Source organism: Poromitra crassiceps (assembly GCF_964638095.1).
Source record: "Poromitra crassiceps genome assembly, chromosome: 15".
Classification (NCBI taxonomy): Eukaryota; Metazoa; Chordata; class Actinopteri; order Beryciformes; family Melamphaidae; genus Poromitra; species Poromitra crassiceps.
Genome location: NC_139634.1, coordinates 26309472 through 26334635, shown reverse-complemented (window position 1 = coordinate 26334635; position 25164 = coordinate 26309472). Strand labels below are relative to the sequence as shown.

General features: G+C 44.9%; 1 protein-coding gene across 1 annotated transcript in view; it reads right to left on the bottom strand.

Annotated features, from left to right (window-relative positions):
* Positions 1-625: 625 nt before the first annotated feature.
* rab28 (RAB28, member RAS oncogene family) overlaps positions 626-25164 on the bottom strand; it is a 41535-nt gene continuing 16996 nt past the window's right edge. The window contains exons 5-7 of the mRNA XM_083652024.1: positions 10856-10959; positions 10602-10679; positions 626-2955 (exon numbers count right to left, since the gene is read on the bottom strand). Of these exons, the coding sequence (XP_083508150.1) occupies positions 2863-2955; positions 10602-10679; positions 10856-10959 (275 nt within the window). The 3' untranslated portion in view covers positions 626-2862. The remainder of the gene's footprint in view (positions 2956-10601; positions 10680-10855; positions 10960-25164) is intronic.

Genomic DNA, 25164 nt, shown 5'->3' with positions numbered 1-25164 from the left:
TGGAGGCAACAAAGGCTTGGATTATTTAAGTGATTAATGAATACAGCTTACAAGCAATTAATTAAAGGCATTTGTATCATCTGTCCGGAGTGGGTTTAGGGCCCATTTCAGTGAAGATTTACTGAACAAAGACCAGGTGTCTCATTAGTGCATAGAGACTTAGTTTGGCCTGTATAGAGGGGGATCTCCGGCGTGGTCAAGTTTCACTTCTTATGCTTAAATTTCAACACGCATCCTTAATCTGCGATGCCCTCATCCACTACCGTCCAGCTCCCGTCATCCTCCGCTCACCTGAGCACCTTCGGGGGCTGTTTCCATTGGTTGGTGTTATCAGCGTGGCGTGAAAAATGGCAATGAAACCTAGAGCCATGCACAGTACACCGCTAACTCCAGACAGCGCCACCACCGCTAACAAAGGTTGAGTGATGAGAAGGCCTGCACACATTCAAAAGATCAACAATACTAGTCAAACTAAATGTATTGGCTTATTCAGTGAAATTAATTAGTTCGAAACACTGAACCACAGTGCACAAAGAAGATCGGAAACAGATTCCGTATTCACAGAGGCATTGCAATTATTATTTTTCCATGTATCATTTTTTATTACACAAGATGTGTGCTGTTGAATAATATCCACTAAATATTCACTTTAAACTGTACATTCTTAATTTCCGTAACTCAGACATTTTGTTTACATGACCACAGGTTAACCGTTATAGGATGCCCTCTGAGGCTTGGACACCAAGTCAAATCCCACCATGTAAACCTGTATTATGTAGTCTGTTGTACAGTATTGACATCTTTAGTACACCATTGATCCAAAGACAATATTTTGACAAATTCACTTAAAGACAAAGTACAATATGACAATTCTTTCTGCATATAATTACCTCTCTGATACACACACTGTAAAATAGGCTATTAAAATAGGCTATTTGGTCAAAACGAAGATCCTTTGAAGTATTTTATGCATCATAGCCATTCTTCAATGCAAACTTCTGTTCTATAACGGACAGTTGAATAAGGCTATGTAGAGACCTCTAGATTGTTGTATGTTTCAGCTGCCCAGCTTGACACTCAGGCTTTTCCTGAGTCATTTTCATGAATCTTATCAACACTAATACAGCATCTGAATTGTCCTTCATCATAAAGATTTCCCCAGAATATCACATAGTGTGGACATATACACCTAAATCATTTATATAATATTCAATGCAGAGAAAATGCAACATACACTCTATCATAATAATATGGGGAAAGTATACATACTATTTGAGAGATGCAATTAATGTGGATATAACCTAAAGAATAAAAAATATAGTTTGGGATTTAAAATTATATGACAAGTTCTTCAAAAGAATGGAAAATCAAAACATTTATATGTAAAATAACACAGTTTACAGCAAAGCGCTGCTAAGAGCAAGCCCCTAATTGGCAAATAGGAAACAGAAATTAATTTCAGTCGACGACAGTTCTATAACACCCTTTTCCCTTCTGTAAAACGCGGGAGAGCACGATAGACATACTGTAAAAGCCATCAGTTGATTTCACATCCAGCATTTAACAATGAATCCTATGAGACGGCCCCCTGGTTTCACCTCTCTGTTTTGCTCCCCACTCACCCACTGTAGGGACACAGGCGGACTTGGCAGGTGTGGATGGTCTCACCTTTAGCAATATACTGTAGCATATCCAAACATTGAACAGAATATTCATAACAGCGATGGCAGAGGAAAATATAAAATACAGTATATCAAAAATATTTTACATCACCACAGTAGTCATGTTTCCATTCAGGGTTTGCCCAAATTCTAAGCAAACCTTTGAAAAGTCGACAACCTTAAAACACGAATCAGGTGCGTTGCCATTAACAGCTGTTAGGCGAATAAGTAGGTTGTGTGTGGGTTCAGGGGGTGAGACAAGAACATAATTATTGTAGATAGATAATTATGATGTCATGTAATCTGCTGGTGGCCGTATTTCTCTGGCAGTGATGAGTAAATATTACCGCCAATATCACAGGAGAAATGTCCATTCTGCGACGCTCGCCATATATCTGGGAAACGAGTCGCACAAAACAAGTTGTAGGAGGAGTCACCGTGCAGAAGGCGTGTTAGGGACGGAGTGAGAGCCTTTGGGTGCAACACTTTAGGATCCAGAACATTTGATCTGCTGCAGGATTATCAGGCTGTTTGGGCCGGTCGGTAACACATCCCAGACAAGCTGTCAGCTGTGCACAACACAGGGTGCAGCTGATCAGTCATGCAAGTTAAACTTATTGGGAAAAGGTGTTTCCATCCAACAGTTATTTTATAACAGTTTTTTTGTATTAGGCAAAAAACACCTGATACTTCAAAATGAGCATCAAAATAAATGTATGGAAACACGACAAGCGACTGATCTGTCTTCTTCCTCCTGGAGAAACCAGCTTCATAGCAACGCACAATGAAACGATCACTTACAGAAATACATGAGAAAGATGGTGTAAAATAGGACTCGTTTTTGTTTCTAAGCCAAAACGAACCATAGAAACATAATGATAACTGTGTGTAAACTGGAAAAGACTGAGGTCCCAGTTTTTCTTTTTGGTACACCACCCAAAAAATCATTTCTGCTCAATTTCAGCAAACTGGGCCTAGAAACCGCTACACAGTCTGTTCTTCATCTCATACAACTCACATACAAACACAGAGAACACATTAAGGTCTTTATAATTTGTAGTGTTTGGTCCAGTGACCCCGAAAAGCCCAAAAAACAAATACTGGTTGAAGACATTTTAACTGACAGATTTGTGTGCATATGTGTGTGTGTGTGTGTGTGTGTGTGTGTGTGTGTGTGTGTGTGTGTGCATGTGTGTGTGTATCACTGCACCACACACATGGAACTGCGAGGGGGGTTGACTGTCCTGGCCACAGGGTCCTGACTGTAGTTCACAATGTCTGCCTTCACCACACGCTGAAAACACACAAACAGACACGGAGAAAAAAATACACAGAGAGAGAATTAGATGGCTGCCACAACAATCAGGACAAAAGGTCTAGTCACCATAGTGTTTGTTACTACTATTAAGTGCTAAAAATATACTCAACAACTGTTACATTGAAAAAAAGGTTTATCATCTTTAGGGCCACCCAATCTGTAGCCCGCACTTCCAAAGACGGAAAATCTATTCTATATTTGAAATAGCGTGTTCATTACAAGGCAATCTAATAGCTAAGACATTCCAATATATCAATTTTTAAATAATCAAACTTCTAAACACTAGTTATTTCACAGTTTTTTTAGCACATGGTTCAACATCCAGGCAATGCTTCAGCCCTTGGCCCTCCATGTCAAAAAGTTTGTGCACCCTAAACCAATTATGACCCGAACAGAGGTCAAACTGGGGTCGGGTCTGATACCATCCTGAACTCTGAGGGCCAAGTCTTCCTCACTGGATCGCACTCCACCAACCCGCCAAAATAGTTTGAATTCCTAAGAGACATGAAGCATATTTCTGTCACCTCTGTGATCAAACTACAACAGGAACACTGGGCTAGGTTCTACTAGCCTGATGGCTTTCTCTACTAAATCTAAACCACAGGCACTACACACTACCACTACTATGACTACTTTAAAGGACAACGCTACCGTTTATGCCTAAGACTATAACAGATATACTGAAATATATCTGTATGGCTGTGCAGACATACTTCCAGCTATTGAACAGAACATATTTTGCTTTTCTGGCTGGGCTCTGGTGTAATAGGGCCTTCATCCTGTGGGTAATCCACCAGCCCAGCCTTCACGATCCTCTGAGCAGCGTTCAACACATCAGAGCAGTGGAGAGATGGAGGCAAGTAGAGAGGGATAAAGAAATGGATAGGAGAGGATTAGGAGAGGGTCAGAGAGTGAGACAAATGGAAAAGAAACGTGAGAAATAAGACTGAAAATTAGCACCAGATTCACATGTGAATTTTCTATCTAGTAGATTACCACAAGACAATAGAAGATCAATGTGCAGAGCTGGAGGCTAGTCATCCTCGTGGAATGATATTCTAACATCTGAACTAGATGAAGCTTAAACAAAGTAACCACAAACATAAATATGTATACAACGACATGTAACTAATACAGACAAAAGAATGACAGGTAGTGTAACCATTCATTTCAACAGGGGAAAAGCACAGCCAGGCCTACTGTGATCGCCCCCATCAGTCACTAATATGATGGAGAGTTTATCTAATTTAATTTTGCCTACAGAAGCCACACTGTATCTGTTTGTCTGGTTCCTCCAGCATGTTTTGCTATTTGTCAAATCGATGTGCCATCCGATAGCTATCTTACAAAAGACTCTATGAGATCGGTGTAACGTATGGTTACCTTGAAATCATGCCTGTTGGTGCAGCCGATGAAATGTTAGGAATGTGTAGGCTCGGACTGAGTGGGACTTTCAGTCCAAACAGGCTGCTGTCTCTAGGCTGGACAACCAGTGAAGAACAGACCACATGGCCAAATCCCAGGTCCTGGTTGGCTGTCTGATTAACGAGCTGCCGAAGCCTGATGCCGGAGTCAGTGCTATCTGATACGGCAGACAGAGGAGCATGACGGAGAGGGCTCCCAGGCAGATAGAATACTGTCAGGGGTCATGACCCTCATGTTAAGCTCTCTAAACCTGACAGCTGATAATGAGGCTGCGCTGGCCCCCCAGCAACACCCGGAGCCATGACCTGCTCAAAGCCTCAACTCCACATCCATGATGCAAAGTCAGTATGACATCCTTTCACATCTGCAGCAATGTAAAGTAGAAACAACCGCCTCATGGTTATATGCATCCATTCCGCCAACAAGTCAAGTTGCAGACTATATCCATGTCTGTCCAGACTCATACAAGCACAAATACCTTGAAGCCCACACAGTGCACTGGTGTGGCCATTCAGCCTTATGGCACTTTAGGCAATGTTTGGGGGTACCTCAACAACACCGCTAATTGTTTTCAACATGGAAAATGGTCCTACCCCTACCTTAAACCTAACCCTAATCCACCCACATCCCCCCCCAGCCACTCCACCTACCCACCCCTCGAACCACGACTCTCTAGTCTATGACCTTCCTATCCTTCTACGGCCCCTTTCACCTAACCCTGCCTTGATGGCATGGAAGGATGTGAGGTCACAGTGACCTTGAACTTTGACTTTTGACCACCAAAATCTAATCAGTTCATCCTTGAGTCCAAGTGGATGTTTGAGCCAAATTTGAAGAAATTCCCTAAAGGCATTCCTGAGATATCATGTTAATGAGCATGGAACAGGCAGTTGTGAGGTCCCAGTGACCTTGAACATTGACCACCAAAATCTAATCAGTTCATCTTTGAGTCCAAGTGGATGTTTGAGCCAAATTTGAAGAAATTCCCTGAAGACGTTCCTGAGATATCACGTTAAAGAGCATGGAATGGGCAGTCGTGAGGTCACAGTGACCTTGAACTTTGACCACCAAAATCTAATCACTTCATCCTTGAGTCCAAGTGGACATTTGAGCCAAATTTAAGTCAGTACCAGTGGCTGCTGCATTACATTACTGGCTTTCCTGGGGAAGTTAAGCAGGTCTCTCCTAGGATACTCATTGGATGGGAGACTGGTGCTGGAAGTGGTGTTGGAGGACCAGTAGGAGGTGCTCTTCCCCTCTGGGCTGATGAATAATCTGGTCTGATGAATAATCTCCCCACTGCCCTAGGGCAGAGACAGGGACTCTGTCCTGAGTACCGTCCTTCGGATGAGGCGTTAAACCAAGGTCCTGACTCTCTGTGGTCATTTAAGATCTCATTGGCACTCTTCATAAGAGAAAGGGTGTAACCCCCGGTGCCCTGGCTAAATTCCCAAACAGGCCCTCCTTCAATCATGGCCACCTAATCATCCCTCCTTACTCATTTGGCACATTCAGTCCTCAACTCTCCACGGTGATAGCTGATGTGTGGTGAGCGTTCTGCTGCAAACTGGCTGCCGTACATCACTCAGGTGGGTGCTACACATTGGTGGTGGAGTTGAATTCCCTCCCCTGATATGTGAAGCGCTTTGAGTGTCTAGAAAGGCGCTATATAAATCCAATCAATTATTATTATTAAATTTGAAGCAATTCCGTCAAAGCGTTCCTGAAATATCACATTTACAAGCATCAGACAGACAACTCAAAAACATAATGCCATTAGCGCCGGCAGATGCATAAAAGCAAGGACAGTTCACTGATCTCCTCTTCATCCCTCGAATCTGGAATGAATTCTGAAATGTATAAGAGCATCTAGATGTTTCCACCACAGATGCTGCTAAATGTAGCTGTTACTTTTGTACACTCTTCTAGGGCTGGTAGATAGATTTAAAGGGATACGCCAACATTTTTGGAGATTCGCTTATTTGCCATATTGCCGATAGTACAAGTAGAATGTAGATGTATCTTCACTGTGCGTTCAGTACAAACTGTGGTACACCCCTCACTGCTACTAGCTTAGCACTACAATGTCAGTATATGGTACAGCTGCCTGCCCCATTCAGTCGCCCAAAATACACATTCCAACAGCACCAGAAACACTCACATGTACATGTTGTGACTCATGTACTCACCACGTAATGAAATAATAATCCAGTTACAGGAAACGGTCATTTTTTAAATAAATCCCTAGCGAGAACTAACAAAGATGGTTCCAAGAGGGTTCCCTCTGTAACCAAAGTTATTTCATCATTTGATCGAGCCTCATGCGCTGTGCTGATGACTGCACACAGCCCATGTGTGTGTGCGCCCTTATGACATCACTTTTGACATCATCACTTTTGACATCACATCATTAGTTAATTAAGAAATCTGGCTCTGTCAGGTCACCCGCACTGGTGCCCTTTACACCCCCCCTCGCACTTGAAATGGCGTAGCTGTGGCCAGACACAGAATTGAAACATACAAACAAACATCGCCCACATACTCCATTCTAAATATAGATAGATGCGTGAATCTCCAAAAATGTTGGTGTATCCCTTTAAGGTATCGACTGAAATAACCCAGTATTGAAACTTCTCCAGTCAATCGATACCTGCATTCGATCCATTTTGTACACAGATCTAGAAAACTATGTGTATGGTTTTGCTCACAGCCAATCACCGCAATTGTTCTACAATCTAAGGCAACGTATAATTGGCCCACTACCACAGCAGCTACAACCCAGTCTGTGGTAGTGAAGTCAAGCGCAGTGTATGTGACAGAGTTGGGGGGAAAGTATTGAATGAAGGACTCTATTGTTATTTGTGTCACTTTAAGGGTACTGGTACTGGTATCATATTTTTTTAAACGATATCTAGCCCTACTCTTCCAGCTATACTTGGTTATTATTTTTAAATTATATCTAGCCCTACTCTTCCAGCTATACTTGGTTATTATTTTTAAATGATATCTAGCCCTACTCTTCCAGCTATACTTGGTTATTCGGTTGGCATAGGAGGACTTTTTTTGTACCCGTATATCTGAGTCAGGATGTCTAAATGAATCAAACTCATGTGCTTTTCTAGTTTTCTTGTTTTTCCTGAGGTCATGCTCCTCAAGCCTTCTGAATGCAGCACATTCAATGGTGCAGTGGAGGCTTCCAAATTTGCGCAGTCTCTATTACAGCAATAATAATATTAAAATGTTTGTATAATGTGGCAGCATGAGCATGGCTAATGGGTGCTTGATGTTGTAAAAAGTTAACATAACACTCTTACCGTGACCCTCTGGTATCGACAGATTTTCAATACACTCCCACATGAAAGAATCCATGCTGTGATAATGGGCAATGACAATCTGTTTTTAACTCATTGAGTGCCAGCCACTTTTGGAAAACGGATGCTCCCAGTGCCAGCCCTTTCAGAGCGTTTTCAGTGATTTCTCGAGGCCCACAGAATATTGTGTGATATTACTATGTAAACACCGAACACGCACAAAGAACGATGAGACTCTATTGTATAAAAAGTTTATTGATATCATTTTCTGTTCTTTAGTTATCAGCCGGAGAAGATAGGTTGTTTTCACCAAAAACAGACGTTTCAAATTAGAAGCTGAGATAATGAGCCTTTTGTGAAATGAAGCATTTCAAGCACATCACTGACTCTGAAGCTAATATTTTCTGATGTAGTGACGTGGTGTAGTTGTGTGGTGCCCTGCGTGCCCCACCCCCCTCAACTGCAAACTCCTCCTCCGTGTCTCTGGTGGCTCTGCTCGAATCTCTGCTACCTGCGTCTCTGCATGGAGCTGGGATCCCCACACCAACACACAGCTTGCATGCCAGAGCTGGGAGAAACTCACCCCCACACCAACACACAGCCTGCATGCCGGCGGAGCTGGGAGAAACTCATCCCCACACTAACACACAGCCTAACACGCACCCAGCGTCTATTTTCGGAGCGCTCCGTTTTTGTGCGCCGGCTCCCAGCGCGACACCGAAAAGCCAAACCGGACTGCTGAGAATGGTTTGGCCCTTCGGCGTCGGGTGCTGCTTTTCTGCCGGCTAATCGTGTGGAGAAACTATGCAGCAGAGACAGAGGGGCTCAGTTGTGGGAGCGGATTGACTGTGTTCGCAGCTAACGTTAGCTCCAGCCAGAGCAATCTATACGGCTCTGGCTCCAGCATCGGTTTCCGTTTCATCACGGGGCTTCTGCTGTTTTTCCTCACCTTTCTCTAATCTGGAGAGCACTGTCGCCACCTAATGGGTCCGTAAAATAGGTTATACACCTTCAATAGCTCCAATATTTTTACAGGAGATGCATGAGGCTTTGATCCACGTCCCACCGTCAAAAAACGCATTTGCCGTCTTTAGACGTCATTGGCACTCTACGTTACTATTTGAATTGACGTCGTTCGACGTCATTGGCACTCAATGAGTTAAAAGTCTGGTCACCACTACTAGATTATCTTCCTGCCGATATTTCTCGCATACTCAGAAAGGGCCACCTCTCTCTCGAACGGAAACCTCCTACACAATCTGGAAGCCAGACAGACTAAAAGGCTCATCGAATGGCCAATTTAAATGTAAACTCAGGCTGAAGAACTGGAGATCCCCCCCCCCCCCACACACACCTTTTTTTCATATATCATCTATGATGTAACTACAGTACATGTATTATTGTTATTTTTATTTGCTTATTTTATGTTACATTTGTATGGTTATTTTCTGTGGTTTGGGTGGATGGGGGTAAATGTTCAATCTGTTATATTCGTGCACTACTATTATTATTACTGTCAACTCAAATTCAATAAAGAAATTACTTAAAAAAAGTTAACATAACACTCATAGATTATGTGAATTTGTGGCCTCAAATTTATCAAGACTAACCCTAACTAACCCAATTTAAGTGAAGGCAACAAATTGCTTAAAAGGCTTCATATAAACAACCAAAATTGAATGTTTCGTTGTTTATTTTTGATCAACTAAGACTTTTTGCACACAGTCTATTTTTAGTAAGACCAATTAAAATATTTTTGGAGACAAAATCATTAGTCCTACTGAATGAATGTGACTGTTAAAGTTTGATGAGAAAAGGCAGCAGCTTATCTCTGTAAATTGCCCTTAATTTGTTTCCTTATTTTAAGCAGGCAAGGCCAGCCTAGTTTGAATGAGAACAAGTGAGATTGGTAAATCCATTCAGTATGAACCACTCATGACTGAAGTCCACTAACCAACTTTTCTTAGTTAACACAATGAAAAAAATACCTTCATGTGGTCATTATGCTGTTCTGCATCCATAATCAATGTCATTAATGGAGACACATGTTTTTCTGTATTTGGGCCAGCTGGTCCTTGACAGGCGGATTGGATCCAGCCACTCGCCCTGCTTGATGAGCCTGGATTAAAGCACTTGAAAGATTAAAGCTTTATTGATGCTGCTATCAAGGGAGGTGAGGAAGAGGAAAGTAGATGGATGGCTTCATTAGGTCACTTTGTGTTTGTCGACAGCAGACGAGAGGGCCTTGAGAATGTGGCCGGTCCTTCCATAACACGCTCTCCCTTCCCCTGAGGTCCTGACCTCTCCATAGCCCCTGGGCTCATCAGCCCATGCCCAGCCAGCGTGGCTCCAACCGGTCATATCAGAGGCAGGATTAATGCTTCTGTGGGAGGTGACCCTGTAAATCCTACAGCTGCCACCATGGGGCACTTTGGCCTGGCTGGCCAGCAGAGACTCTGCTTGGGCCACGATGCTGAGAGATAAAGCAAATAAATCAGACAGCCAATCCTAACCTTCTCGCCCTCAAGATTACCTACCTTTAACCCCTGACTTCACGCATTAACGTGCTCAACATGGCTCTCTTTACAGATGGGCAGTGTCAGTGGCAGGTAGACCGTCGCAGGAGGCAGACATAACAAGCCGATGTTTACGCAGTAAAAGGTCCTTTACAGTGTGTGGTGACCTCAACTGACCTGGCGAACACACTCCCTGTGACCTGCCTTAAACTTAGGAATCACATTACGCGCTATGCTAGGAGAAAGGCCACTGAAGAAGTCATCAGACACTTTCACTACTACAGCGTCGGTTGTAATTGTAGGCTCATTTGAGGCGGTTAGGAATTTTGCTGAAATTTGAGAGGAAGACCTTGATACCATTATGGCTCACCTGTGACTGTTCTATCTCTGCTTTGTTGAGCTTCACGCCCAGAATCTCAGCTGCCAGTCTCTGGAAACAAAGGAACACCTGAGGAGGACGACAAAGAAGGAGGGAGAGATAAGACAAATGGACATCGAAAATGTAACAGAACAAGATGAGATGTAAGATTTTGTTAACTTAAAATGTAAGGATGTAATGATTTTTTTCTTTCTCTAGTTGGTTCAACATGTCTGATGTGACTTATTGAGCTAGCTGGTACTGACCGAATCCCCCGTCTTGGCCGATACGAACTGACTGATGAGGCCATTCTCTTGGCAGAAGCGCTGGTGTTTGTCAGCCTTCACTGTCCTCATGTGCTCCAGGTCGACTGTGGACAAAACGCAGCGTGACATGTCAGAAAACATTTACACAGATAGTACAGGCTCATACAGGGTTATACGGCACTCTCGCGGGGTTAACTGTCACATGTCTGGACCTAAACAGAAAAGATAACAGTTTACACTTGGGTTAAGATGGAAAGGATCTGTACAATGTTCAAACTGTCCGATGTAGAACAAATAGCATAATTCAATTGTTATGTTGCTTTCAAAACTAGCTTCTGTATCCAGTCCAGTGATTAGCTATTATTTTTCACTTCATGGAAGACGTCACCTCCCGGGGTTTGAGGGTGCAAATGATCAATTCAATGGCCTCAAGCTTCCACTGCCATCTGTATTAAAGCTTGATGTGACACATTCCACAGTGTAAGCCTAGGACTAGTACAGTTCCACCCTGCAGCCATGTGCCTTTACCTCTATTTGACCTGAAACAGACAAACCAGCCCAACAATACATGGATGACCGAAGTCTCCAGGCTACACTCAGTGTGAGAACGTCGCCGGGGAAAACAGTGTGACATATTAGCACGCCAGCATATTGAAGCAGGTGGGCACATGGGCCCGAGAACTGGGTCTGTCACCATCACGCTGATTTACTACGAGCGCAACAATGACAGCGCCTTTCCTTTCTAGCCATTGTGGTGGCGTCCCCGTGCATTCGACTCCTGTGCAGTGATACCGGGCGCTTTGCTTCTCTGCCTTCCTCACTATGGGGTCATGCCGGGGTCGCTGGGGAAGGTCACCCGGGGGTCTTGCCGCTGAAAGCAATAGCTTCCCTTCTTTATTTCTGGCTTTGTGCGACAACGCGGCCACGCCCGGTATCTGGTGCATACGCGTCTATGGTAGCTGGAGGAGGTCACGCTACTGTACGGTGTTGCGTTTCCCTCGTCCCCCCGAGTTTTTACTCTTTGTGCGAGGTTTTATTCAACTTGTCAAGGATTTACCCTGTTCTCATGCCCCTTGGTGTGTGTGTGTGTGTGTGTGTGTGTGTGTGTGTGTGTGTGTGTGTATGAGGGAGGGAAGGGGGGAGAAGAGAAGCAGAGAGAGAGAGAGATGAATACAGAGCAAGGGAGAAATGTAAACACTGCCTTATTCCAGTATTATAGTATTATTAATATCTCGGTAAGTCATATGACCCAAAAATGTTAAAGGCCAATCCACAGAGACAAAGAGAAAATACATTTGGTAAGACTCATTTTAGACTCAAAAGAATATTACCATCGCCATAAGTGACTTATAAACACAAACCTTTCTGGTCAAGGGCAGACACTTTTACATGTACTCAACGTGCAGAGCAGACTGTCACGTCTCTGCCCATACATAAACAGAGCTGTCTCATAGGCGTCAGCAGGTTATTAATTCCACTCATTAAGAGCGGAGGTACCCAGCATGCTACTAGAAGTAAACAGTGCTAATCCTTTGGATCCTGCACACTTGGGAAAAGGTTATCAATCATGTGTCACAGTCAGATTAGCCAACGTTAACACACGGGGCTCGGGAGCAGAGGAAGAGTGGCGGGTTACTGTAAGTAAAAGACCCGCCATGTGTCCGAGTGAGTAACGTTCCTTTGTGCTGCCGTAACAAACATGTAAGCAAAAGTGACTCTTCTCTCTTCTTCTTATGCGTCGAGGTGGAGGTCGATTGAGAATTAGCAGCAGAAAAATATAGCAAAAAATAAAAAGTCTAAAGATATAGATGGAGTGAAGTCGTCCGTCAGACAATCACATTCAATCTTTGTTACGTGAAGGAGAAGCAAATTGCCTATTCCACAGTTAACAGAACTTTCCATGTTCTTGTTCATCAGGGGGGGAATACCTGCTTCCTTTAGTCACTAAATAATAGGTCCACATACATTCTCACAGTAGACCTCAGCAGCATGTGGCATCTGTCTGTGTAAACTGAATCGAACGGGCTAATCCCACAGTTTTAGTGTTTTGCTCCATTTTTCTCCCTAATGTACCCATTTCTACTTATCAGGTCGAAACAATCTTCCTCCGATGATCTGGTTTCCCTCCGTTTCTGTCAAACTGTACATCAGCTTAACTACCCCTTAGGAAGTGACTGCAAACACGAAATAAACTGTTTAGGCCTGCGAGCGCATCGAGATAGCGGAGGGGATCATCACTCGTCAAGAGCGATAGCCCTCCCTCGCTCTGGTCACCACGAGTGTTTATTTAAAAGGGCCGCCTGTCACTCTGGTGAATCGCAAGACAACATTTGGAGATTAATATCTGTAGGATGAATCAGGCTTTTACCGTAAATAACTGCTTAATGTGTTATAGGGTTGACCCACTACATAGATGGGAACAGAATGAAACGGGAAGAAAATATGGACGTTGCTCCTCTCCACAAGTTAGTGTCAGTGCAGACAATAACGTATCACCTTGCTGGAAAGAAGCTTCTCAATGGTGGACCTGATTATCCTGGATGCAGGATGTTATCACTGACAATTTGGAATTAGTAAGGTTGCAATCTGCCTAGCAATTCTTTTTTTAACCAATCAATATCTTTATGCTGTACACTGTGCCTCTCTGATTAGTATATTGGGCAGCAACTGCTAATGTCTGAAATGAAGTCGTCCCACTCAGAGTTTTGAGTGCACTGAATCTTTTAGACAAAACAACAGAACAAAATCACCCCTTACACAGAACATCCACACCAAAACACTTTAAACGTGCAGTATGTAATTTTCTGCCACTAGGGGTCTCATACTCAAAACAATAAGAAAAGACAGTGTTTGATGGTGTTGTGAAATAGCGTGGGATCCTGGGAGTTGTCTTGTTGCTTTCACCGCAATTGCAGTTTTATTCTTAGGTTTTTTAGGCTTGAGTGTTCATTGTTCAGGAGGGTTTTACCGAGAGCTGAACTTGCAGATCTCTCCTCCTCTCCAAAACAAGCGGACCCGATCATTGAAACAGGTAAAAACACTGAATAAAGCAGTTCCACGTTAAAAATCTTCATTTCCCCGGTGCCCACGTAGTGCAGCGGTAGATTTCCTGCCTACCAACAACAGGAGGGTTGCAGGTTCGTGCCCCATGTTGCCAGCTTGGTCGGACGTCTGGCCTTGTCTGCAGGTGGGAAGCCGGAATAGGGTATATGTCCTGGTCAGTGCTAGCGTGTCCTCTGGTCAGTCGGGGGAGAACTGGGGGAAGTGTAATCCTCCCACATAATCGGGGAAGCATGTGCTAGTCTTTAGTCTAATTAAAAGATATAGTTAAAAACTAACAATATCTAAAAAGTGACGGTGACTTGAAAAAGTAAGAAAATAGTCAGCTGGAATTGTCCGGCTGGTGTCAGTGCTTAAACAAGTGCCTCTTGATAGACTCACCATTTTATACCAACCTTCATACATGGATGTTCCTACACCAAAAAAGCATAACTCCTACAATGTAGTGAACGTCATAGAATGATGTTATACAACAAAGAGTATCTCTGATGGTGGGTTTTTCTTCCTCCCAACAACACATTGCTCAGGCAAAACAATAAGGTCATACTTCGACTTTTTCTAACCAGCCTGAAATGCAATACTGCACTGTGTGATCCTCAGCACTGAGGGCTTTTAAAACCATGCGGTGATAACTCAGGCACCTAGTCACTGTTCCACCCAGTCCACTGCTGTGATAACTCAGGCACCTAGTCACTGTTCCACCCAGTCCTGCTGTGATAACTCAGGCACCTAGTTAGTGTTCCACACAGTCTACTGCTGTGATAACTCAGGCACCTAGTTAGTGTTCCACCCAGTCTACTGCTGTGATAACTCAGGCACCTAGTTAGTGTTCCACACAGTCCACTGCTGTGATAACTCAGGCACCTAGTTAGTGTTCCACACAGTCCACTGCTGTGATAACTCAGGCACCTAGTTAGTGTTCCACACAGTCCACTGCTGTGATAACTCAGGCACCTAGTTAGTGTTCCACACAGTCTACTGCTGTGATAACTCAGGAACCTAGTTAGTGTTCCACACAGTCCACTGCTGTGATAACTCAGGCACCTAGTCAGTGTTCCACACAGTCTACTGCTGTGATAACTCAGGCACCTAGTTAGTGTTCCACACAGTCTACTGCTGTGATAACTCAGGCACCTAGTTAGTGTTCCACACAGTCCACTGCTGTGATAACTCAGGCACCTAGTTAGTGTTCCACACAGCCCACTGCTGTGATAACTCAGGCACCTAGTTAGTGTTCCACACAGTCCACTGCTGGGATAACTCAGGCACCTAGTTGGCACCTAGTCACTGTTCCACCCAGTCTCCTGCTGTGATAACTCTGTTATCCAGTCCACTGCCCTGTGTGATCCTCATCGCTGAGGCCTTTTAAAAGCTGGCATGCAGTGATAACTCAGGCACCTAGTTACTGCACCCAGTCCACTGCTGGGGACCAATTGGAAGAGTTTATGGAGCGAGCAGCAGCAGAGAATAAGCTTGACATAACACAGTTAATTGCCGCCAGCCTCATTTAAACTAAACAGCATTTGGGTGCAACAGGGAGTATGGGGGCTGAGGGTGGAATGTGCGGTTTGTGTGTGGTGTGGTGTGGTGTGTGTGTCTGTGTGTGGCAGTGGTGTGGAGTGTGTGTGCATGTGTGTGCGTGTGTGTGTGACTGTGTGTGGCAGTGGTGTGGGGTGTGTGTGGGTGTGTGCGTCTGTGTGTGGCAGTGGTGTGTGTGTGTGTGTGTGTGTGTGTGTGTGTGTGTGTGTGTGTGTGTGTGTGTGTGCGTGCATGCGTCTGTGTGTGCAGTGGTGTGGGGTGTGTGTGTGTGCGTCTGTGTGTGGCAGTGGTGTGGGGTGTGTATGTGTGCGTCTGTGTGTGGCAGTGGTGTGGGGTGTGTGTGTGTGGCAGTGGGGTGTGTGTGTGTGGCAGTGGGGTGTGTGTGTGTGTGTGTGTGTGTGTGTGTGTGTGTGTGTGTGCGGCAGTGGTGTGTGTTGTGTGTGTGCGTGTGTGTGTGTGTGGCAGTGGGGTGGGGTGTGTGTGTGTGTGTGTGTGTGTGTGTGTGTGTGTATGTGCGTGCGTGCATGCATGTATGCGTGTGGCTGTGGTGTGGGGTGTGTGAGACTCGGGGGGCTCTGAGGGCTCGTATCCCATTAGTGAAAGTTACAGGCTTGAGCCTAATCAACCCCAGGGGAGACCTGATCACTTCCAACATTACCTCACACTCCTCCTGAAAGACCTGTTAAGAAGGGTTCCCTCCCTCTCACCTCAATGACAAGCAAGACTCAGAGCGTATAGTGAGGGAAAACATTATCAAGCCAACTCCAACAGTTTCAAGTCTAAGCTATGAAAGGCCCCACCCCCGTCTGAAATAACTGTCCACTAGCTGGCTACCACTCGGTTTAAAAACATCCCATTCATCTACAATGAATAGGGATGTGGTTTAGTTGAGCTGATACTGTACAGTTTGTGCACAACTTTACTGACATGAGAAAAGTGTCTGAAGCGTAGTCAATCAGGTGTGAAGCAGAAAAAGTCCCCTCTTTTCTTAAAAGCATCCTGGGTACTGTCACAGTTCACAGTAACCTTTTCCAGCTTTTCAAACCCACTATGTATGGAGCGTTATTTTGGTGAAACATTGCAGCCTATGGTCAGAATAAGCTTTACTAGGATCTGACAACATCTATCTATCTATCTATCTAAAAGGGGCAAGTGGGCAATCTCTTGTCTGTTCTCTGTGTGTTCTCTGTTTAAATTCTTGTCCCACTGATGTCATAGTGATGTCATAAGAGCAAAATCATCTTATGACATCACTGATGATATCATGGGCACTGATGATGTCATAGTGATGTCATAAGAGCAAAATCATCTGATATCACTGATGATGTCATCGGCACTGTGATGTCATAGGCACTGATAGCCTACTGTGGTTTTTGGTTACACTCAAGCAAATGTGACATCACTGATGATGTCACAATGTCTATGACATCATCAGTGATGTCATCAGTAATGCAAAGTTGAGCTCTGCATGCCAATAGAGCAGGCGAGGCGCGCAGCAGCTGAGCTGCGGGTGAGGCCGCACAGCGGTCGAGCCTAGTATATTAAAACTGGGGTATGAGCCTTTAATTCTGTATTCCATCAAATTAATCCCTCTTTAAGTCCAATTCACCTGCATATGAGTACCTGGCACAAAACAGCTAGTGTAGCCCTCCATATTCCCTGTATTTCAGATGTTGTCTTGCAATATATCCCATCACCAAACTAAACTAAACATAAATACAGTAATTGTGTGTATGTGTGTGTAATTATTATATAATTATTGTTATTATTTTAAAAACTGTAGTGTGATGAATTCATACAAATTAAAAAAGTGACATCTACCTTCATGTTGAGCTACAACGAAGGGAGTCCTTGAGAGGTGGATTTTGCCGCAGTTGAAGTTTTTCAGTCATCCACCCCAAAATTTGATATAGAATAATTATATCAGGTTAATTGCAAGTGACATTTTATTTACCCTTACACTTTCTAGTACAAGCGACAGGGAAACCTTTATAACCTTACAAAATCAGTCAAAAATATCACAAATCATTCTATATGTGACTTTTGATCGATTTAGACATTAATTTAACTTTGAAAGCATAAGTGGCCAATAAAACAAAATTACTAGTGGAATTCATGTGAAGCATTTAAATGATTGGGTCCAACTGGTTTACATGACATGGAAGGAGCTCATAAAAGCTGGATGTTATGAAATGAGAGGGGCTTTACTGCTTTAGGTTGAGCACTAAACACATGATACAGCAGAAGCATTTCCCTTTCCAAAGAAAACCATGGACAGAACAATGTCAAAGCAAACATTACTCCTACATTACCCCTTCAACAAGACTACTACTTGAACTACTTCCTGGTTCAATTTTGTCATTGGATGAGAATGATCCAAAATATGACAGAAAAAGCCTTTCCCTTAAGACACTATGCACTCATTCAGAAGTCATGAAGTCAGCAGGCAAACGGCACTCTAGTAGATTTTATTAGACCTTAACAGTGTAGGTATTGTTTACAGTAAGCAATGTTTATCTTTGGAGGGCTGGAACATCTAAATTTCATGCAAAACGTTCCTGAAACTGAAACTGATTTAAATATTACTTTTGGCCCCCTTCACTGATACAAAATTTAATTTCAGCCTGATTGCAGCTGCATAATATTTCACCAATGACTCGCAAAATCCCACAGGCTACGAATGACTTCAGATTCCGTGTGATCTATCAGAACGCCATCATGGGCAGAAGTAGCTAATTAATGCCGGCATATTAAAGCTTGAGGAGAAGTAAATAACATCATCAAGTGTTTTTCTGTATGACGTGGAGGACAGAGTGAGCACAGACGGATGAAGTGCTGCAGCCTGGCGTTGTGGAGGTGAGCGGGGCCCGTGCAGGAGTCCTGGGGGAATCCTGACAGAGACAGAGCGCTCTTTGTGCTCCCTGCCCCGGTGGCCTAAAACGGGCCGGGACCGTCAGGGGACCAGCTTTCCACTGGGTCAGAAGTGTTCTGTCGACAGCTCATTGATCACAGCTCATCTTGTCACCTGATCGTTCTTCGCAAAGTGAACGTGCAGACACACACACACACACACACACACACACACACACACACACATGCGGGCAAACACACAGGCACGCACACGCACACACACACACACTTTCAAACATAATCAGATACTCTACGGCGGCCAGTAAAACAACATTGAGCGCGGTCCTCCTCCTCGGCGAGGGGATGTAAAACAGCGCGCGGCCAGCGGTAGCCATGCGGGCGGGGAGAGAGAGTGGGAGTGCCTGGCTGTCACTGCCACAGTAAAACACGGGGGCCTCGCCGGCTGCGTTAACGGGCTCCCAGGACCCATGAAAAGTGAACAAAAGGGCCAGTTCTGAGCCGACCGCACAAGACGCAGCCCGGGGTTTCACTGGCCATGTCCTCCGAGCTCTCCTGTCGCTGTTAAACTAAGTGGACTTTTATGAGCGAGCAGTAATACACGCCACTGTGAGCCAGCAGTGCAACTATGAGCCATAATAATCATATGAAGTGCGGGGGGGGAGCCTGCGGAATTGTACATGTCGCATCTCTGAGTCCATTTCTAATGATAAAGTCTCCTCACGACCCATGATGCACTGGGCTGGCCTACGTATTCAAGCTAAAGCCGCAACAGCCGCAGCGAACTCTGCGTTCTGCTCACGACCGCCCAAATGAACACTATCCAAATGAAAACCTGAAGCAAAAATAAGATGCAAAGACTGTGATGTCATATTTCACACTACAAAAAAGTGGATTTTGCAACAAGGACAGAAAGCCCAGTGTGATGTCTGACACAAAGTTGTCTACGCCGCATGTGGGTGCAGATCAATCGGTCCTTTAGCCGACCCAGCCCTGTGTCGACTCTGCAAGGCCCCTTCCAGGCATTCCTCCATATCAATGTTGTGGAGCAGCGAGCGAGGAAAGTACAGAGTGCAGCCTGAGCGTGATGAGGGTTCCAGGCTGCACTCAGGTCAGGTGGCTACGCTGTGCTGTGCAACTCAAATGGCCCGTGACTTACCACACAAGAAGGCATCCCAAGACTGATCATCTACTGCATGTGCAACAATATTTGCTTTATGGATGGCTAAAATGAATGAGGACTTTCCGTGTTTCAACGGGTACGGGAGTCAAGAGAGATGCGAATACGCAGCAGAGCTGGGTCAGATAGTAATTGCGATTAAATCTTATTTATTCTACTCCGTATAGAGTACAGTACCAGACTGGCAGCCATTGCTTCACCCCGTGTGTGAAAAACCACCTATCAGCCAACGAACATTGTCTGATTGGCCACAGTGTAATACAGCTGTAAGTCTTCATTCATGCTTCCATATCCTCGTAACCTGAATCTCCGCTCGCCATCTTTCCCAGACCTCCAGAAATACAGCCCACTACAGTCAATGCGGTTACCCGACAAATTTGATACACACGTCCATTTTGACCCCTCCCCTTTAATAAAAACGTGAAAAGAAACAGGAACCCGCTGGATTCACTGTATACTGTAAACATTCCAGATCTGTACCCGACCATGCGCCATGCCTTGCTGGGTCTATATACTGTATATATAATGTTTTACGGTGTCGAACCTGTGGTCGCCCTCCCCACAGTGCAACACAGACACTGCTGACGTGTGCATCCCTTGTATCTGGGGAGGGGCGGGGGGGTGCCGGGGTAAGAGTACTGGGCTTTTGTCCCACCACATGTCTATTGTGGCTAAACCTTTCCCTCGGGGGCAATTAGGACCTTTTAGTTTGTTGTAAGAGGACCTAAGTACGAGTGGGTCCAGCCAGGAAAAACATTTTTGAGCTAAACCAAAAACAGAAGCGCATTGAGCTCCTCTGCGCTCCTGGACTTCTGAGCATCTCTCTATTAAGAAATGTGCAGGCCTACACTGAACAGACAGGAACTGTGGCAGCTTTACAGGGGCAGTGAGGTGACGGGGGTGAGTGAGCTGGGGAGAGGAGGGGTGGGGTGGGGTGGAGGCTTCAGCTCCACCCCGGGCCCTGCCAAGAGGGCAAACAACTCCAGAACCGACAATGTTGGTGGCGAGGGCATGGCTTCCAGGAGAATGGGCGAGTTTTGGAGAGATCCACGTTTCGTTTTCGCTTCCTGGCGGCTGGATGGAAGAGCGGGAAGAGGCAGAGAGAGAGAGAGAGAGAGTGTGACGGGTGGCGGTATGCGGAGAGATCTGCCGTGGCCTGCAGAAGAAGGCAAACACACGCATGTTGTTTAACACAACAGCCACACAGAGCCAATGAAAAGACATTACTGTAAGCGAAGTGTCGGTCCACATGTGAGAGATAAGACCGAGAGCAGGTCTGAGTGTGTGAGTGAAAGAGGCCGTGTTTGCACAGGGATGAAAATGAATGTGCGAGTGTGTTTGAGAGATGGCGCAAGATAGAGACGTGGAAAAGAAAGAAAGGGGGGGCGGGGGAAGAAACAGAGAGCAGGAGAAAGGCAGGAGAGAGAGACACTGAGTGTACAAACTCTCCGTATGAGGTGGACCTTATCTCCCAGTCCCCGCAGACGAGAAGGTTTCCCATGGCAGGCCGGAGTGGATCGCCAGTGAACGGTGTTAGAACCTCCGTAGCTAAGAGCCATGAGTGATGAGGAGGGGTTAAGAGAACTGAACCCATTTAAGTCACCCAAATAAGGGCTGTGGGAGGCCGTGATGGATGCTGCGCAGGTCCTGAGGGAGACGGAGCTCGCAACGAGCAGGGAGATGGGTGGGGAGTGAACAGGGGTCCTGTGATCCCCTCTTAATAAAAACAAATTGGTTTGATAAACTGCAGAATGAGGAGAGGGTGCACAGGCTAATGCCTGCACAGAAATATATGCCCTAATTTAAAATATTAACTTCAACCGGTAATGATGAATTTCAAGTTTAAAATGATGGAGGGTCTCATGTAATACAAATAATTTGTGTTACGCTGCAATGCACAGAAACGCTCCAAAATAGCCTTTAGGACTGGACCATATTTTTTTAAGTCTGTGAGTTCACAGACGGTAGACAATCTCTAATTTAAAAGACAAACAGTCAAGGATAGTCCAAAATGCAGCTGTTAAGCAAAGAGCAACAGAATTGATCCTCTAAAGCCCTTTCAAAACACACGGCGCACACTTTGCGTTGCCGTACTAAAAACCAAACAGCAGGGCGGCGGGGGAGAGATGACTGCGCAACAAGCCAACATTTCTCTTGAGAGGATCCTGTGTAGCACACGGTGTTACACTGGGCCACACTCTAATAAACAGTTATAGTATGTTTAGACAGACCAAGAGCTTAGCATTCTTCCATTACCCATGTGTTCCCAGAAACGCTGCGAGCGCGTCGCTATACCCGAGCGCACGTGTATACACATTTGCGAGTGTGTGCGTGCGTGCGTGTGTGTGTGTGTGTGTGTGCGCGTGTGTGTGTGTGTGTGCGTGTGCGTGCGTGTGTGCGTGCGTGCGTGTGCGTGCGTGCACTTGCATAAGTAATTGTCTACACGCACATGTGCGCCCTCAATAAAATATTTCATTGGTTTCCTCTCTGAATTGTTACAAGTGGTGCCATTATTTAACACAGGGCTCGGGGCAGCGTGCGGAGGGCAAGGGGGCGCGGCGTAGCGGTGCTTAACAAGCACACTTAACCCCGGCCGGCCATGCTAAGCTGAAGAAAGGAGAGGCTGTTCCCTCGCAGTGACATGGCACAGGAGGGCAGTCAGGCCAGGGTAAGGAGAGGAGGGGACAGCCATCATTAATGAATCAGGCTGCTCCACGGGCTCAATTACGGTACAGTGGACTGGATAATGAAGAGAGTGTTCACATTAAGGTCGAAGGCAGGCATGGGCTACTTCTGGATAACCAACCTTGAATGGATCCGATAGCTTACTGTACATACATTAACCATAAAGGGGAGGGCTGTGGTGGGGGGGTGGGCATATGATTGTAGCCTTATCCGTGCTTATTAGGGATGTCAATTTTCGGTTAATTTCACTTTCGATTAACCGACGCTAATAATCGATTAACCTATCGGTTAATTCATAATTTTTTAATATTAATTTTTTTTTTTTTTTTTTTTTTTTTTGTCTATTTACTCAATGAACTCATGCCCAAACAAGGCGTGTCTATTTAGATGCTGAAATGTTAATGCTTTTTGTGTTAGAATTTCTAACACAAAAAGCATTAACAAGCATTAAAGCAGCTACGAGCAACTTTTTCGATTGTTATTAAACAGTATAAATTTAATATCAATGCATCACATCTTACCTCTAATAGGCGACGAGAGCAACGCAGAGTAGTCTCGCTTGAACCCCGAGTGAATCGGCCAGTGTTAGTGTGTCTGTAGCCAGGGCAGATCAGGAAGTGAAATGAAACGGTTTGCAGCAGCCACTTCGGCCATAACCACAAAATAACTTCCAAAAAACCTGTTAGAATATAACGAGAGATGTTCCCGCGAGTATGCGTGGCGTTCACATTGTTTATGTTATGTTGCTAGGCAGCGCAAACGGCGTTGGAAGGCAGCTGCGTTTCACTTCCTTGTTTCACTTCCTTGTTTCACTTCCGGGTTACCCGGTCCGGTCGCTCTAGAGAGCCCCCTGTTGGCGCGAGTTTAGGCAGACTATAGACTTAATAATCACCTAAGGGAGCAATCTCAGATACACACGGCTTTGGTCTCGTCGACTATTAGAGGTAAGATGTGATGCATTGATATTAAATTTATACTGTTTAATAACAATCGAAAAAGTTGCTCGTAGCTGCTTTAACAAAAAGCATCAACATTTCAACACAAATTCTTTTTGTGTTAGAATTTCTAACACAAAAAGCATTAACATTTCAGCATCTAAATAGACACGCCTTGTTTGGGCATGAGCTCATTGAGTAAATAGACCAAAAAAAAAAAAAAAAAAAAAAAAATTATATTAACTGATAGACCGACAGCAATAACCGAACAACGACGTTAGCGACGGTTAATCGATTAACGGTTAACCGTTGACATCCCTAGTGCTTATTCAACATATTTGCCGATGCAATAAAAAAAAACTTGAAAGCCCCCTCCAGTCAGTTTGAGCCTGCGCAGAAACGCCTGCGAGAAACGCGTGGCACCGTTGAAATCAGAGTGACTCGTACTTGCTGACCAGCTGGTGTTTTCAGTCACATCGGTGGCGTTTTGAGCCCGGTGTAGCTTAATACTGCAGCAGGCTTGCCGAACGTAGCTAACAGCTAGCTAACTAGTTAACATCTTAGCTCGTCCTCAGCCTGAATTTGAATTGACATATGTATGACTATAATAGTTCCACTAAAAGTTATACATAATCGTCCCATTTGAGCAACTAACTTGAATTTTTTATCTTCAGCACAAAATTTTGTTATTTGTCAATAAATATTTGGCGACCATTGTGGCTAATCAACATTGTACATGACTCCGAAAAATATGAAATATCTTAAAAATGGCAAAATACACTGGAGGGGGTATTTTAAAGATTTTAAAGCACAGTGACATGTCTTTCAGTGCGTGCGTTATGCATCATCTGTGAACGCATAATTCTTCCTGCTCTAACCAGCACCTGAGATGAGCAGTGCTGTGCACAGGCCATCTATAACCAGTGGCCATAAGGGGATTCAGATAAGGTGTATAAATTAAGATCACGACTGGAAACAACACTAAAATGTCTGAGGGGTCAAGAGCAAGAATCTCCCCAAAGAGAAGCCCTCACAGAGACATAAATCTGCATGGAGCTGAACGTGTTTTTATAAGCTCCTTGTTATGTCTGTACTTCTATTTCAGTTGTCACAAACATGTTGCCTCACTCCGTCCAACTCCATGGGAACCATTTGAAAGAAATCTCAACACTAGCCCAAAAAGAATGCTGTGTATTCTTATGGCCGAATCTTTGTAAATGCATGCCGGCACCCGAGTTGGGGGAGAAAAAAAAAAAAAAGCTGTGATGCTTAGAAGACTGAGAGAGGGCGGAGGGAGAGGAGGGGGTGGAAGAGAAACTAAAACAGAAATGTCTGTGTGGGCAATTCCCACTAGATAGCTAGACTAACTCTCTCTTCAAGCCCCCTGAAAAAAAAAGGTCCATGAGAGGGTTCAGGGATTCATAAAGTCTCGCAAGGTAATTGATTGCTCCTGGTAGGGCAATCTGTGTGGGATTCTGTTTTCCTTTTTTTTCAGCCTGTAGGAGCAGAGAAAACACACGCGGGCCATTCTCAGCAATACAGCCATTAGGGGGAGAATGAGTGTGCGAGGGGCGCGGGGGTTCCTGACAGCGGGATGTACACTACTTAAATATGACCGTACACACACTCACCCGCACACCCACCAAACCTAGCCTAAATACGGAGGCGCCCGCCGTTAAAGCTGGGGCATTAGGAGATGCAACGGATGCGAAGACAAGACAATCCGCTCCAGACAGGCGAATTAAACCATGACCTATGGTCCACGCTGAGTAACATTAGTGAGAGCTTCCTGTGTGCAGGCACCACTCTGTTGACCGTTTATCACCGCCGCCCTGGTGGACAGTCATCGCTGCACACACAGACGCCTCGCTTTACAATAACACGGCGGCAGCCACGACTCCACATCTGTCAAGGGGGATGTTTAAAAAGAGTCATCATAATTAGTCTTTTTTTTTGTGGGGGGGGGGGGGGGGGGGCTGATAGGGGGGAGCGGTCGGAGGAGAGCCTGTCTGGTTATCGTCCAGTTCCTCTCCTCTCCTTAC